The sequence below is a fragment of the Procambarus clarkii genome, chromosome 24 (assembly GCF_040958095.1).
Source record: "Procambarus clarkii isolate CNS0578487 chromosome 24, FALCON_Pclarkii_2.0, whole genome shotgun sequence".
Lineage (NCBI taxonomy): Eukaryota > Metazoa > Arthropoda > Malacostraca > Decapoda > Cambaridae > Procambarus > Procambarus clarkii.
The window spans coordinates 16,598,530-16,614,878 of record NC_091173.1 but is presented as its reverse complement, the minus strand read 5'-3'; the positions used below and the strand labels follow the sequence as shown (position 1 = coordinate 16,614,878).

At 40.7% G+C, this 16,349-nt stretch overlaps 1 protein-coding gene across 4 annotated transcripts in view; it reads right to left on the bottom strand.

Moving 5' to 3' along the window:
* LOC123761809 (ralA-binding protein 1) overlaps positions 1–16,349 on the bottom strand; it is a 55,503-nt gene that overhangs the window by 19,543 nt on the left and 19,611 nt on the right. For all 4 annotated transcript variants that reach the window (XM_069330666.1, XM_069330668.1, XM_069330665.1 and 1 more), the window contains 8 exons: positions 11,948–12,092; positions 9,054–9,388; positions 8,783–8,899; positions 7,939–8,083; positions 5,995–6,172; positions 2,816–2,946; positions 1,147–1,342; positions 9–804 (listed from right to left, as the gene is read on the bottom strand). In XM_069330666.1, the coding sequence (XP_069186767.1) occupies positions 9–804; positions 1,147–1,342; positions 2,816–2,946; positions 5,995–6,172; positions 7,939–8,083; positions 8,783–8,899; positions 9,054–9,388; positions 11,948–12,092 (2,043 nt within the window). The remainder of the gene's footprint in view (positions 1–8; positions 805–1,146; positions 1,343–2,815; positions 2,947–5,994; positions 6,173–7,938; positions 8,084–8,782; positions 8,900–9,053; positions 9,389–11,947; positions 12,093–16,349) is intronic.

Here is a 16,349-nt window from a genome sequence, read left to right as displayed (position 1 = left end):
GAACTAACCTCTTCCTCTTGAATCATCCAGGCTACGTGTTTCTCTCAGGGATGTTTTTTCTACAGCTAATCTTTTAATTTCTGGCCTCTGATTAACTAATACCTGAGACTGATCATGTCGAGTAGCACCCGAGTGACACTGTCCTTCACTTGCCCCACTACTACCTACTCCAACCTGGATCACAGTAACATGTCCACAATGCTCTTCCACTCTGAGATTCTTTGTCGATTCCTGAACTGGTTTGTCTGCCCGAGTTATTTTCTCCACTGACTCGTCGGCACCATCCCCACTACTACTCGTGCCTTCTACAACAACTGGAACAGGCTTCTCACTAGATTGTTCTCTATTGTCACTCTGTAAGGCTTGAGCCATCTTGTTTCTTTCAGTTCGTGCTGACACAGGTTTAGGAAGGGCTGGAATTGTTGTGGGAGGTTGTGAAGCAGAAACTACAGTTGAGTTTGCTACATGAGATACATCTTTAACATTGTCTTCATTACCTTGTTTATCCTTCTCATTACTACTCAGAGAATCCACACTCACATTCACTACAGTTATATTGTTTTTGGATTTTGATGTTTTTCTATAATATCCACTACTATTTTCACTTTCACTACCATGCTTTGAATCATCTGAAGCAGCCTCTTTAGAAGATATGTCTTCTCTCTCCATATCTGTGTCTTTCTGGGAATCTTCCGAGGTAGATTCCTTTTCAAACTCCACTGACAATTCATCCTTTCTTCTATCACCACTCCCTCCTCTTTGCCTCTCTTCTTCTTCTCTTCTTTGTGCTGATCTTAATTTTCTCTGTTGGAAAAAAGAGGAGACTATACAGATCTATCAATAAAACTACATCACCATTATCAAATATCTAATTTTCATAAGATGGAGAGGCAAAGAAATAAAGGCAGTTAATACTGTATAATGAAGAAGGTTATAGACAGTAAAAAAAGTAAAACATCACTTGTCCATTTATTATGTAATTTCTCATGACAGCTGAATTTCTAGTTTAAATATTTTTCAATCTGGAATTATAACTCAGGTATCCTTGCAGCTTTGAGGAATCTAGCAAATGTAGTTTACAATAAAATGTAAACATACAATATATAATTCATATGCAGTATAATCTACTGAAACTGTATACTGTACCTTCAATAGAGTTACTATTCTCTGAGCTTCCCAGAGCCTTTCCTCTTTCCTTCTTGAGACATTTCCTTTTGCCACTTGAGCATGAAGATTTCCCAAGAGAGACTCTTGCTTCATCATCTCTTCTGCAATTTCTGCAACTGTCCGCAACTGGTCAATTGTTCGTTCGCCACCAGTACTTCGAATGGGAGGGACGTATCTGTCAGAAATTAAACAAAAAATTATTCTTTTGAGCCCTGCTGTTTGTCACATTCATTGTGAAATCATGTAAGATATGAGTTATTGTACTTACAAAAGAAATGGTAACTTGTTTTGTTTTAAACCGAACACTCAAGTCATATCTGCTTTTATGATATATATTAAACAAAAATTCATGACTTTTTCAAGAGTTACATGTATTTATGTCTTGCTCTAATACCTGAATGATTTATTTGGTTGTTTTTTTAAGTATAGATTGCATATACATTTATGCCATATGGGCAAAGGGTAAGGCAAAAATACAAGATAGGGTCTTGTATGCACAGTACAAGTATAAATACATAAAATATAAGATACACTAATAGGCTCTTCTGTTTAGTGCTTACCATAATAAGGACAAGCTCTCATAAAACCACGAATAATGAAATCACCTGAAATGCCTATATTCTTTTGCAGCTTTATAATACTTCACTCATTATATATAACCATTATCATTACTGTTTTTCCCCTTTATGGGGATTCAAAATTATAGTCAATCATTTGTCAAATTTTCCATACAAAATGACATCACCAAATTACAACAGATCATTCAACTGCTTCATAAGCTTAGTCTTGTTCTTTTCCCCTTAAATTCACCTAAATACCGTTTCTTAAAAATTCTATAATTTTTCCAAGTCTAAGCCCTCTTGTTACTTTTAAGTTTTTCTGGGTTTTCTTCCAGGATATTTCCCTGGATTTTCATTTTTTCTTCAGGATGCTATATTCCCTTGTTGCCTGGTATTCTGCCTATTTGTACCATAAATGAGCCCTATTCTGACTTTGCTCCTCTTTCTGCAAAGCTGTCCTCTCAGAGGAGCCACGGTGTGGCTCCCAGTAGCGTCTAGGAGCTACTGTAAAGGCCAACTATGAAACGAATCATTGAATGTTATAAAATACCCTTTTTTGTAGATCCTCTCATTAGCTCATGTCCACCCGATTATTCCCGCTTATCTCCATGGGATTCTAGTTGCTCGTGAGTGAGGCGGCTGGATATCATGACCTTGGGTGGCCTGGGCTACCATCTAGTCATTGTTGTGATTTGCAGATGATGATTGGCTGTTGCTACCTATCCTTTGCATTTTCTTAATTTCTTTCAAAACCAAAAAAAATACACACACACACACACACACACACACACACACACACATATATATATGAAAATATTTAACCACAATGGAAAAATTAAACAAGAAATAACTTGAGCGCTTTTGTGTTAATTAACACATTATAGTAATAATAATAATGTATTGATTAACATACATTTTTTGTCTAGAAATTACTATTACTGTCTAGAGATTACTATATTATTAAGATTGATGTATGGTAGCGCAAAGGATAAGAAAGACTAACTAGAAATCATATAAGCAATGAAGGAAAAAATATTGGAATCCTCAATCCAATTCAACTTACACAAACATTAACAAATAATGCTTACCTTTTGATTACAACATTACCAAAGAGATAAGGATGATTCAAGAACAAAACGTTGAGAACACGATGTGAGATCTGCATTGTTGGAGAGAGTACAATGCTTACATTCTGGTAATTCATTTTTGTATCTCGCTCCTGAGGGATGAAAAAATACTGTAATGGAATAATTGATGTTTAATGTTGACAAAATTTCTTTATTTTTGCCAAATATATTCCACATGGATGCCAAAGAGTACATTTATTCCACAAAAATAGATATCTGCTACTGGCATGAGGGGTAGCAAAATATATGCTAACTCTTTAGCTTTGTGCCAATGCCATGGGTGAGTAAATGTAAGCCACTACTAATTTACCATTTGCAGAATCCCAGATTCTCAAAAGGTTTTAATCAAATCAGATTCTATCAGTTCAATGGAGATTAAATAGGAGGGCCTGGTTAATTATTAAATTGTCTGATGACTATTTTAACAACATTTCTTGCAACAAAGAAAATTCCCACAATAATAAGAAAAATGAAGGCTTTCAGTCAATATGATAAACGTCCAGAGTAGAGCTATTTTGTTGCTCAATAAGATTAGAATACACTGTTACAGTATGGATTCATACAGTTAGACAGAATAATATTCACACACCAGCACCACAGGAATCTTTTCCAAATGACTCTTCAGTGTAATATAAAATGCAAGAGACACTGGAGAAAATCCCAATCCAGCCCAAAATAACCATGAAGCAGTACATTCATTAACTCAAATGCCCTACTGAACCCTCTCTGACATCAAATTGATTAAAATCAGGGCTCACAAACTGCTCATTTACTTACTTGGTCAATTAAGTAAGTTCATCACCCATAATGCTCTAACAGAACTAATATGCTGGTAACAGCATCAGCATATTAGTTCTGAGGCTGAGACCATTTCATAATGCACCCTGAAGGAAATCTTAAATCTGAATGCAGGAAAGAGCAAGATAATAGGCAGGGCCAGGAGGAACTGAATGGCTCTGCTCAGAAAGGTACTCTTATGTTAACACAAAGCATTATTTCTGAGATAGTTAGCCAAGCTTCATTTGCTAGCTTCCTAAGTTATGCAACAAATACAGAGCCGCAGGAAGCTGCAAGAAGACCCTCGATTCGAACACCAAGCAAGCAGCGCCTGAATCCAAGGCTGGGCCAGCCACCAAGGGTCCAGAAGGACTACTCTCCCTTGGTAGGTCTCTAAGCGAGCTAGGACCTGGAGCAACAGTGGAACCGGGGAAAAGGGGTACAGGTAAACCCACCTCGACCAGTCCTGCCTGAAGGCGCTGACCCCGACAGCCTCGCAATCGGGGAAGGGCGCCACATTGGTCGAAGGGGACTTTTCGACCACGCTGACGCGAAGAGGTCCACCTCTAGGAGCCCGAACGTATGGCAGAGCCAACTGAACGAGTCAGTGTCGACCATCCATTCCATGGACAGGGGAATGAACCAAGACAGGCCATCTGCTAGGAGGTTGGACACCCCCCAAACATGAACAGCCAGGAGAGCCAAACCCCGAGAACTCAGCAGATGAGTCACCCAAAGCGACCAGCCCTAAAGAGCCAAGGACCACAGAGAACCCCCCTCGGTTCAGACAATGAACCACCAGGGAGCAGTCCAAATGGAGCCGGATTTTCGATCCACGAGCGACCCAAACACTTAGAAGCGACAACCACACCGCTGCGAACTCCCACACTGTGCTGTGAGCCCGACAGAAGGATGGATCCCACTGCCCCTGGCCGGCTTGGTGAGCACTGTTCACAAAGTCCCAGCCAAGATACAACGCGTCCATGAACACATCGAGCAAGGGCTTGGGTAGGCGCCAAGGCACTGAACCCTGAAAGCCTGAAGAGAAAGCTGGTGACGCAGCAACTGATGCAAAGCCCCGGAGGCTGAACCAAACATGACCTAGCGGGTAGACCATCATGGCCAAGTTCAGGCTCCCGCACAAACCCTCGAGCAATCGCTGCGTAACCTGGAAGCCCCTCAGAAACAGGCGAAGGTGGGACGGTAGCCGTAGCAGAGCCGCCAGAAGGAGAGTCAAGGAAGTGGTCCAAGAGTCCCACACAAGATCCAAACAAGACCAAACCTGAGAGGGAGTCAGATGGAACTTCCTCCAGTTCACCAGGAACCCAAACCCGGCAAGCTGGGAAAGAACCAAATCCCTGGCAAGTAGATACGCAGACCAGCTGGGAGCCCACACCAGCCATTCGTCAAGGTAGGCCACAACCCGAACCCCGAAGAGACGCAGACAGGCCACAATGACCCGGGTAAAATGTGTGAACACGCAAGGTGTTAGATTCAAACCGAATGGAAGGCAATGAAAGTGATAATCCTGAAGCCCCACAACAAAACCGAGCCAGTCCCTGAACCCCAGGTGAATCGAGACGTGCCAATATGTGTCCCGGAGGTCCAGGGACATCATCCAAGAGCCCGGCTCCAGAAGAAGAAGAAGAAGACAGTCCTGGGACAGAGTAATCATTCAAAAGGAGGGGCAATAAACCCACGGGTTCAGATGGGGCAAGTCTAGAATGAACCTGAGGTCCGCACAATCCCGTTTCTGAACTGGAAAAAGCAGGAAACCCACTGGAGGGATGAGGTCGTTTCGAACACGCCCAAGCGAACCCACTCCGAGATGACCTGACAGAGCGCAGGAGAAGAGGCCTACCCGAAGGAGGAGGGGCCACCCAATGCCACTGCATGAAACGACCCGAAAGGCCCACAAATCGTGGGGACCAGTCGTGAGCAAACAGCTCTAGCCTCCCTCTTCCCCATTGAGGACAGCTTGAGACGGAAAAAAGCAGCGTTGAATGTAATGAAATGCCATTTTCTGGGGGTTTCTATAGGTCATTGCTCCTTGTGCCTCTCTGAGGGGGCCAGGTTCTGGCTCGTAGTCCTCAGTAGGCCTAGAACTCCATATGCATTGACTGATGCCAGGGTCTAATACATTCATCTCAGCCCAGTTAGCTCCGGGGAGCCGACAGGGATCCCCCCAGAAAAATAGTCTCCCTAAAAATAGAAGAAGGAGGAGAAATACAAAGATATTTTGATGTGCAAGAGAGTGAATAAGGAAGTGAATTAGGCACACCCACCAGAATGAACCCAATAAGGAGTGTGTTGGAGATGTAAAGAGCTATAAAGTAAACATTGCTATATCACCAAGTACTGACCCGTGCAATTATGTGACCCATATGTTTGAACATGTACTGAACAAGCAATCTGTTAGCGGTAGGAAGTCTGTCGATCAGCTGTCTCATGGCTTCTGCTCGCTCTGCTGGATTAGGTATCATTGCAACATCTTCAAAATGTGGCATCATGTCTACTGTTAGCACCGGTTCTGGTAATTCCCTGCAACAAAAAATATATGACACTCAAAGCATCTTTCAAATATCCTAGAGTAATAATTGCTATAACTAGCCTGAATACACACATGCAAAATACTTTAGCGTCTATTAGTTCATTATAGGACGAGGCCTTTACCAACAAAGAGTGAATCAACTGGTGATCCTGCCTAAGGTATAATTCATTCTCTATTGTACAATGTTTATAGTACACATGTGCATGATGAGAGAACGATATCAGCAATAATGAGAAGCATTATGGTTACTGAGGATGAGATGAACAAGCACCAGATGGAATTAGATGTTGTCAAAGAGAGTAAGATCAGGCCAGATATCACCATTGCTACCAATAGATCCACGTAGTCTGGGGCTTAATACTTGGGTAGCAGATAGAAGCATCTGCCACTGAGGGCCCAACTCCATTCCTTCTGAAAGAGTGACCCTCCAAATCATCCCACAAACACACAGACTGAACCATTGTGGAGAGACTGGGTTCTTGTCTGCTACAGCTGCCAAGGAATCCTCATTCAAACCAAGAGGACTCGGAGCCAATACCTCAGGAACTGGACATGCTCCGAACTAACACTGGTTGAATGCCTTTGTCATAGGTAGGGATGTAGCATGAGCAGTTTTCAGATTAAAAGACCAAAATCCTGCCACAGTAGTTAAAATAAATAACAGGAAAAGGTCTGTATTTAGCACAAGTCTGCATCATCAAAGCCTCAAAATGCTAAAATTGATAAAAAAGAGAAGACGTTCACCTCCTGCAGTTGAAGACTTCAGAAGCCACCACAGTAAAGCGTGTATTCTGAAGGTAGAAGCAGCCTGACAACCCACTACCCCAGGATGGCAATTCAACCAACACAAAAATTGCACACCCATGGGCAAAAAAAATCATGAACCCACCAGGCAGAGTGAAGGGGATGAACAGGAATGTTTGAATCCAATAACCTGACTAGCCTTCCTGAAAGCTGTAATCAGAGTAAGCTGATGTGCGGTTATATGAGGGAGCCAACATGGAATGACCAATGAAGTAATAAGGCAAACTAACCCAGCAGAAATGGGTTTTTATATTATTTTCCCAATGAATCTGTGTTATGTATGTTGATATTTGTGATCTGGGAATGCAATTTTGGAATGCATCTCATGTTTAAATTTGAGACTCCCTGTACAAGATACAAGAAAGGCTACGTCAAGTCAGAAAAAGAGAAGGCCTGGGAATGAACATTATGCCAACATTAATATCAGGGGCACATATAAAGAGAACAGCATCAGCAGCACATGTTAAACTTACAATCATAAGAACATTAGTTAGAAACCAAAGCAAGGAATAATTCAGAACATTATACCTAGCTTATGCTAAACATTGGGAAGTATTAAAAGAACTAAGCACAATAACTGGGAGCCAGACCTGAGGAACACTTCCACTTTCCCCATATAAAGTTAGGTAAACTAGAAAGCAGGGTCCCAGAGCTAGCTCCCACTTCCCTTAGCCAAGACACCTTTTATGTGGTTTACATATGGTATACATATTACAGAATTTTCCTTAAACATTCCAATAATCTCAGATCCAGACCATTATAATTTAATGAGAAGTATAAAACAAAGTAGTTAACCTTATCAGTAATATCTGTAGAGTGTACAAATTCTCATTAAATATATACAGTATTGTCTAAAATTTAACCTAATCTCCCATACTGCATCCTCTCTTATACAGTAAAAAATGTTAACCAAATCAAACACACAAGAAACTACAGTACTCAAATCCTCCACCTGAGATACTGCTTGAGTAGCGAGGCAACAACATGAGGTTCCTGGTCTTTGAGTCTGACAGGGTCTCCTGAATTGTAATGGCGACGAAGGTGTTGCACTTTGCTCTTCACTCCACTCAACCTATAGATACCTTCACAGTGAAGACCTGAGGAATATGATTTTATATTTAATGGGATCCTCAAGTTATTCCCTTTAGTTTTTAATTAGGTGATGACAAAGTTTCTCACATTATATCTTTTCAGACTATGCAGCACCAGATAACATTCAAGCTATCCAGCAATTATCTAATTTCATCAATAATATATTCCGCTGAAACTATATTATAAACCATGATATACACACTTTGGTAAAGTCTGATGACAAACATGGAAACTTGTCAGCATTATTGATATGTCAATCTAATGACTAATTCTGTTGGTAGGGCCATACACCTGTATCATTATGGTCATCTTTCCTGGTATCATATATGCAACACCAGTAATGTAAAATTATATTATATTATATATTATATTATATTATATTATATTATATATATATATATATATATATATATATATATATATATATATATGTATATATATATATATATATATATATATATATATATATATATTATATATATAAAACAAGGAAATACGTAACAGACTCAGGAAAGATTTCAAGTGAGATGAGCAAGCCCAAGTGTATCATGAGCCTTTAGGATGCTGATGGAAGCCACAAGTAAGATGAAGGTTTTGCAAATGCAAGTACAGTACCTGTACAACAAAGGCAAATAAAAAGAATTAAATGCAAGGTATGATGACCAAAATCCTTAACTGAAACCATTCAGCAGAGTACCACTTACCATGCTCTTCAATGTAGTCAATACAGTCCCGAACAATGACGGGTAGGTGGACACCATCATGGCTTGGGCATCTCTCTACAGCAAGGTAGAGGGGCACACCAAACACTGGTAGCTCCTCTGTAAATAAACATTATGTTGTCCGTGAACTGCTCGGGTTGAAGCACGATGTCCAAGACGGATAAAACTCATTGTCTCAAACAATAACTATATTATAGAAATAAATATTAATTCATAATTTAGGATAACTGGCAAGAAAATTACTAGTGCAAACCTTCAAATTCTTCCTCAACTTTCTTTTTCTTATCTTTTTTACTTTTTTTCTTTTCTTCTTTCTCTCTTCTTCTCTCTTCCTTTTCTTTTTCTTTTTCTTTCTTCTTATCTCCTTTCTTATCTTCTTTTTCTTTCCGCTTATCACCCTTCTTTTCTTCTTTTTCCTTTTTTTTCTCTTCTTTTTTATCTTCCTTCTCCCTCTTTCTGCCATCTCTTCTTTTGTCATCTCTTCTGTCATCTTTATCTTTTTCTCTCTCTTTTTCCTTCTCCTCTTTATCTTTTTCTCTTTTATGTAAAAATTTGAAGGATTTAGGCTTCTTGGGCTTCAGTGGACTCCTGCGAAGAGGATATCATTACTACAGATACTGTCTTTACCCAGGTATTGTATACCCTGCAGCAGGATGATATATATATATATATATGTCTATCCGACCACTTTCACCCAAAAAACCAGCGTTGAATGTAACGAAACGCTATTTCCTGGGCGAGTCCCGGAGGCTCCCCGGAGCTACCCAGGCTGATATGGATATCCCTAACGCATCAGTCGATGTGGGTGGAGTTCTAGGCCTACCGGGGATCACGAGCCAGAACCTGGTCCTCTCAGAGAGGCACGGGGAGCAGTGACCCATAGAATACACATGTAATTTTGGAGTATTCTATATCTGCCATCGACCGGGACAGGCACCCAGAAAGGTAAGCCCCACAAAACAAACCCTTATTCTGGTTAAAAATAACAAAAATAGACAAACGAGTGGACAGAATTCCACAATTGAAAACTAGCAAACAAGCATGACGTCACATGAGCCACACCGCACGTCTGTGCAGCTCCCCCCTCCCCGGGAGGGGGAAGGGGGACTCCCAGGCCCTCTGCCGGCGACCCAACCTGCAATTCCGAGGCTGGATACCAAAATACGTGAAAAAATGCCAACCGGAGGGAGGGAGGGTTGCCGGGGGGCCTCCGGGACTCGCCCAGAAAATGGTGTTTCATTACATTCAACAATAGTCTTCTGGTGGGAGCCCCCTATGGCTCCCCGGAGCTACTTCACTAGAAACAAAATAAAGAAGGGGACGTACCCGGGAGGCGGTCGGTGCTACACTGCAACTCAAAAGTCTAGACAGGCTGCAGCCGCCGACCCAAGCAACACAGGCCGACAAGGCCCAGGAACGGGAACAAGGTAGCGTGCAGCCAGGACACCGTTCGACAGCCAAAAACCATGTCAGCCCAGGACATGTTACCAAACACGGCAGCATGAGCAGCAAACTTACGAACGTCAAGGACACAGGGAGAAACCCCAGGCCGGTCAGACTTAATAACCCTGCAGACGACTTTAAGAGACCCGTACCCACAAACAGGGAAGAAGAGAAACTGGATCAACCCAAAGCGCGTCCCCAGACACAGAAGCCGTGGCACGCAAATAACGGCGGAGGGCCGCAACCAGACAACACAAGATGCACCTCTGGCCCGACCTACCAAGCATCAACGACCCAAGGACCCCTCCAGAAAGCAGCAGATTCCTTCCTCGCCAGGAAAGAACGAGACGGCTGCAAACAAACAAGAAAGACCTACGGAAAAACAAACATGAACCGATGGGGCCACAAAAAACCGAGGCAAAGACAGAAACGAGAGTACACCGGCCAAAAATCAGGACAGAGCAGGTGGCACATGAGCAGGCCGGAGGGAAACAACTCGCAAGAAAGCCTGCGCAACGGAGCAGAAGGAATAGCAAAACCGAAAGCAAACCGCAGTGGCTCCGCCAGCGCTGCACGAGACAAGGCGACAGTATGCGTGAAGCCGACAGTCCCAAACTCCCAAGAGAGAAGGACAAGACCACATCAACAAAAACCGCAGGATACCTATGAAAAGACAAAGAAAAGGAAGGTACGCCAACAAAATCCCATACTGCAGCCAAGACGAAGCATGCAGGTGGGACTCATCAGCGAAGCCACCTGACCACCAAAGATGGCGAGAGACTCGAGTCAAAAGCACCAGACTGGAAGACTCGAGGAGAAGATCAAACCAGCCCTGATACAGACTGAGCCAATCATTAGAAGAGGCGAAGCCAGGGGAAAACCCTTGGGATCGGACACCGAGCAAGCAGCGATCGAAACCAAGCCTGGCAAGGAACCAGAGGGAACGTTCACCAGGGAACCAGGCACTCAAGCCCGGCGAGCCGGGAAAGAACCAACCTGGGTGAGCAGATATGCCACGTCCAGGAGGAACCCTCCCCCCCCCCCGGACTCTGAAAGGAGCAACAAGGCCAAAAACCGATGACAACGAGAAGAAGCCACTTGCCAAAAGAGCCGAACCGTAGACTCTGCAAACAGCAAGGACAAATTCGGCGACAAAAACCAAAATGCCAGAGTCCAGGAAGAGGCCAATGAGGAAGCGAGTACAATGAGCCAACACATGAAACGCGAAGCGAAAAACAGCTACACCTCAACCTGCAGGAGCAGTGCAAACAGAACCAGCAGGATAGAATGATGCACGCGAAGCAGAGTACCAGATAAGGAGAACTACCCAGAATGTGTACCGCACAAAGGCAAAATGTACCGTCCGCCAAAGAACACAAGGAAAAGGCCGGAGCCAGGACCAGAAGCCTAGCTCACCCTGTCCCAACAAAAAGGATCAGGAGGGGCAGGAGTGGATGAATGGAACCTACAGCCACCAGCAGACATTGCAACACAGAAGATGCACCTAACATATAAAACGTCAAAAAATTTTGATTGCACTAGAACAACTTTTAATAATCCCTTCTGTTGGGCCCTTAATTAAAAGATTATGAATCAGCTTCATATGGCACATTTTTCTTTTAATACAAAATGTCAAACCACAACCTTACAAAGGACACCAAGCATTATTCCAAATGATTGAAAATACACAAACATTGCACTTACTTGGTATCGGACTGATCCATCTCGTCAGGTGAACTGTCCTCTCCTAATGCTGCATAGCCTTTATCTTTATTTTTCTCCTTCTTGTCTTTCTTCTTACTTCTCAACAATTCCTTCTTTCCTTCTCTCTCATGTCCGCTGTCTCCGTCTGTCAGAGCTCGATGAATTAGTGACAGCAAATTTTTTACCAAAGAAGCTTATTTTAGAAAGGAAAAAGAATAAAAGAGAGAGCAAAACTTCTTTCAATCAAGTACTGTAGTTGTACTGTGTTACTCTGCTGTCTCATGACACTTATGTTGAAGTGCAAAAGTTATGGGAGTATACATGAAATGTTTCAAACACATACATATGAATGACAGGCTCTGACAGGCATGGGCGTATACATAAAATCTTTCAAATACATAGTCTACATATGAATGGCAAGCTCTGACAGAGGCAATAAAATATACATGCTAAATCAGTAAAACAAGCAAGCACAAAAAAAAGTGGACTGAAGATCTTCAACAAAGCCAAAGCACACAACAAAGTGAAATTACAAGAATGAAAGTCAATACATTCACTCTCAAACCAATTAAAACTAAAGAAAATACAAACACAGTTCATGATACAGGTACATACAAAATTCCTAATCAGAAAAGGCATTTTGTATGTTTGATAGATATAGATAGACATACTGTATACAGTGGTACCTCCGATTACAAATTTAATTCGTTCCCAGAGATGGTTCGTAAACTGAAATAAATTTTCCCATAAGAAATAATGCAAATTGAATTAACCTGTTCTGCACTCCCAAAAATATTAACTTAAAAATACATTTCATACACAATACTACAAATAACATCAGGCAGTGATGACATTTCTGGGGTACTCTCTCTCTTTTACGATTTGCAGGCATACCACTAGGACCCGGTTGTGGCGCACTGTTGCTTGTCTTACTAAGAATCTGTCTACAGACACTTGTTTTTCCCTACGCTTTAACACTAGTCTGTAGTGAACCATCACATTGTCTCACTGCGAATGATCTCTTATTTTTCCTCTATCGTCATCCTCACATTTGTTTTCTTAGGTTGAACCTCACCACTGACTTTCTTGGGACCCATGGCATGATATATATAATAATTACTTTTATGTTCAGAAAAAAACAAAAAAAACTGAAATTCTTTACAAAAAATTCAAGCGCGATTGTCACTAGGTGGGAGGCACTGGTAAACTGAAGTGTGTCTCGCCCTTGCCACCAGGAACCACGCACTTGGTCAACCCATACGTGTATCAATAAACTCGCTAAGTAAAGCAAAACTCACAAACCAAGTCGATTTTTTAGAAGAAATTGAGTTCATAAACCGATAAATTTGTAAAGTGGAGTATTCGTAAACCAAGGTTCCACTAACGGGGTGAGAATAGCTTGAGCTACCTCATCCCTTTGTGTGTATTTTACCTCAATAAACTTATTTCAATTTCAATTTCAAGGTTCCACTGTATGTGTGTGTGTGTGTGTGTTTTTATAGTCTATCCCCGCATGTGCTTGCGGGAGTCGAGCTCGGCTCTTTCGGCCCGCCACTTAACTGTCAATCGATCAACGATCAATTTTTTTTCACACACACACACACACACACCCGGGAAGCAGCCCATAACAGCTGTCTTAACTCCCAGGTACCTATTTACTGCTAGGTAACAGGGGCATTCAGGGTGAAAGAAACTTTGCCCATTTGTTTCTGCCTGGTCCGGGAATCAAACCCGGACCACCAAATTACGAGTTCTGCGCACTGTCCAATTAGCTACCAGACCCCCTTAGTCTTAAGGGGTATGTATGTATTACACTTATTATAAATTTACACAATATTTCAAACCTACATGGTTCATTCCCAAGTGAAGGGACAGTGCTGGGCATAATTGGATTTGTACCATTAGAGAGGTCAGGTACATAACACAAATAGATGAGTACATCATAAACGAAGAATAGGACATAATGGGGGACGGATAGGGGACAAATAGGGACCAATTAAATAAAAATAAAAAAAAGGGGGGAAGGAAGCACATACAAAGATTATTCAGGTGTAGTGGGCATTGCATTGGGACCACTTAAAATTTCTCCATCTGTATTTTGTAGAGCGAGAAATGCACAATTATTTTTATGTGGAAAATATTAGAGGGATTGATTTCAAATTTGCACACTGAAATAACTTCTTACAACACCAGGGGTATGGTAGGAAGTGCAAAATAGTCATATTTAAAAGCAGACACAATGAAATAAATGTTAAAGGCTCAGAACTTTTCAACACCCTCCCTCTATACATAAGCCAGAACTAACACAAGATCAGCAGTGACCCTTTGCAAGTCCATAGCACCATCCTCTCAGACAAACACAAGGCCTTGCTACTCTCACCCTGGCCTTTGCAGTGTCTCGATCCCAGCTATGGATTAGTCTCAAATTACTTATCTTTTAATTTATTGTGAGTATTTACATATTTTGATTGTTACTGTGTGTTTTACTACTCATTTGTCTGGTTATAACATAGAGGTTAGAATCTATACAGGACTTGTGTAAATTCTGATTCTCAGACTTTGACAAGACAAAAATGCATTAGGCTGATTGCCTAACATAGTACTTACTGTACACACATAACCAATCTATATACTGTATATACATATATTTTTTTTTCTATGAAATAATTCTATAATTTTTTGTAATTCTTAGTGTTATAAAATACACACACACAATTTAAAAAACTTTAATATAAATGTTCACATACAACTCACAACGATAAACAAAATCCTGTTCCTTTAATTATAACATGGATTGTACCTGGATGGGTTGTGAGAGTTCTTCTACTCCACAAGCCCGGCCCAGGACCAGGCTTGACTTTTGAGAGCTTGGTCCAAAAGGCTGTTCCTTGCAGCAGCCCTCAGGCCCACAAAAACAAAGGCTGCCTAAACTTTCATAATTCCTACTAAAATTGAATAAATGTAACAACATTTTCTAAATACAGATAAAATTACCATGAAAAGTAAGTAAGTAGTAGTACAGTAAATGCTTACATAAAAGTATAAAAACTAGCCAAAATCTAACTCACTCTCAAGGAATAGCAATTTTGATACTTTTGTGAAACCAAGAGAAACATAATAATGGTAATCCAGAGGACTAATGAGTATTGACATTCACTGATTAAGTGGCTTACCTAGGTTCATACACTTCAAGTTAGACCAAACCACTTAACATTTGACGCATGACTTATTGTGAGATGCTACAAAGTCATTCAATATGCAGTCTCAATCTGCAGTCATTCAATATAGCAGTCTCTGTGGTGTAGTGGTAAGACACTCGCCTGGCATTCCACGAGCGCTTTGTCATGGGTTCGTATCCCGGCCGGGGAAGATTTACTGGGCGCAAATCCTTAACTGTAGCCTTTGTTTAACTCAACAGTAAAATGGGTACTTGGTTGTAAAAACGATTCTTCGCGGCGGGGATCGTATTCCAGGGACCTGCCTGAAACGCTACGCGTACTAGTGGCTGTACAAGAATGTAACAACTCTTGTGTATATATATATATATATATATATATATATATATATATATATATATATATATATATATATATATATATGTCGTACCTAATAGCCAGAACGCACTTCTCAGCCTACTATTCAAGGCCCAATTTGCCTAATAAGCCAAGTTTTCATGAATTAATGTTTTTTCGTCTACCTAACCTACCTAACCTAACCTAACCTAGCTTTTTTTGGCTACCTAACCTAACCTTACCTATAAATATAGGTTAGGTTAGGTTAGGTAGGGTTGGTTAGGTTCGGTCATATATCTACGTTAATTTTAACTCCAATAAAAAAAATTGACCTCATACATAGAGAAAAGGGTTGCTTTATCATTTCATAAGAAAAAAATTATAGTAAATATATTAATTCAGGAAAACTTGGCTTATTAGGCAAATCGGGCCTTGAATAGTAGGCTGAGAAGTGAGTTCTGGCTACTAGGTACGACATATATATATATATATATATATATATATATATATATATATATATATATATATATATATATATATATATATATATATATATATATATATATATAAACTATTACATACAAAAATAATAATAAAAATAACAATAATAATAATAATAATAATAAATATTATAACAAAATATTATTTACATGCAGAAATATACTGTATAGTGTAAGGGATTTGGGAACTTAATGCAACTCTCATATCTAGGAGGAGAGAAAGGCATCAAGAATTGTCAATTATTGAATAAATAACTGAATTAACAGAGCATCACTATGTAAAAACCAGTAATAGCCTAGTGGATAGTGAAGTAAATAGCTTAGTGAGGCATGACACCTCACCACCTGATCATTACATCCACACCTCACCTCACCACCTGATCAGTGCAT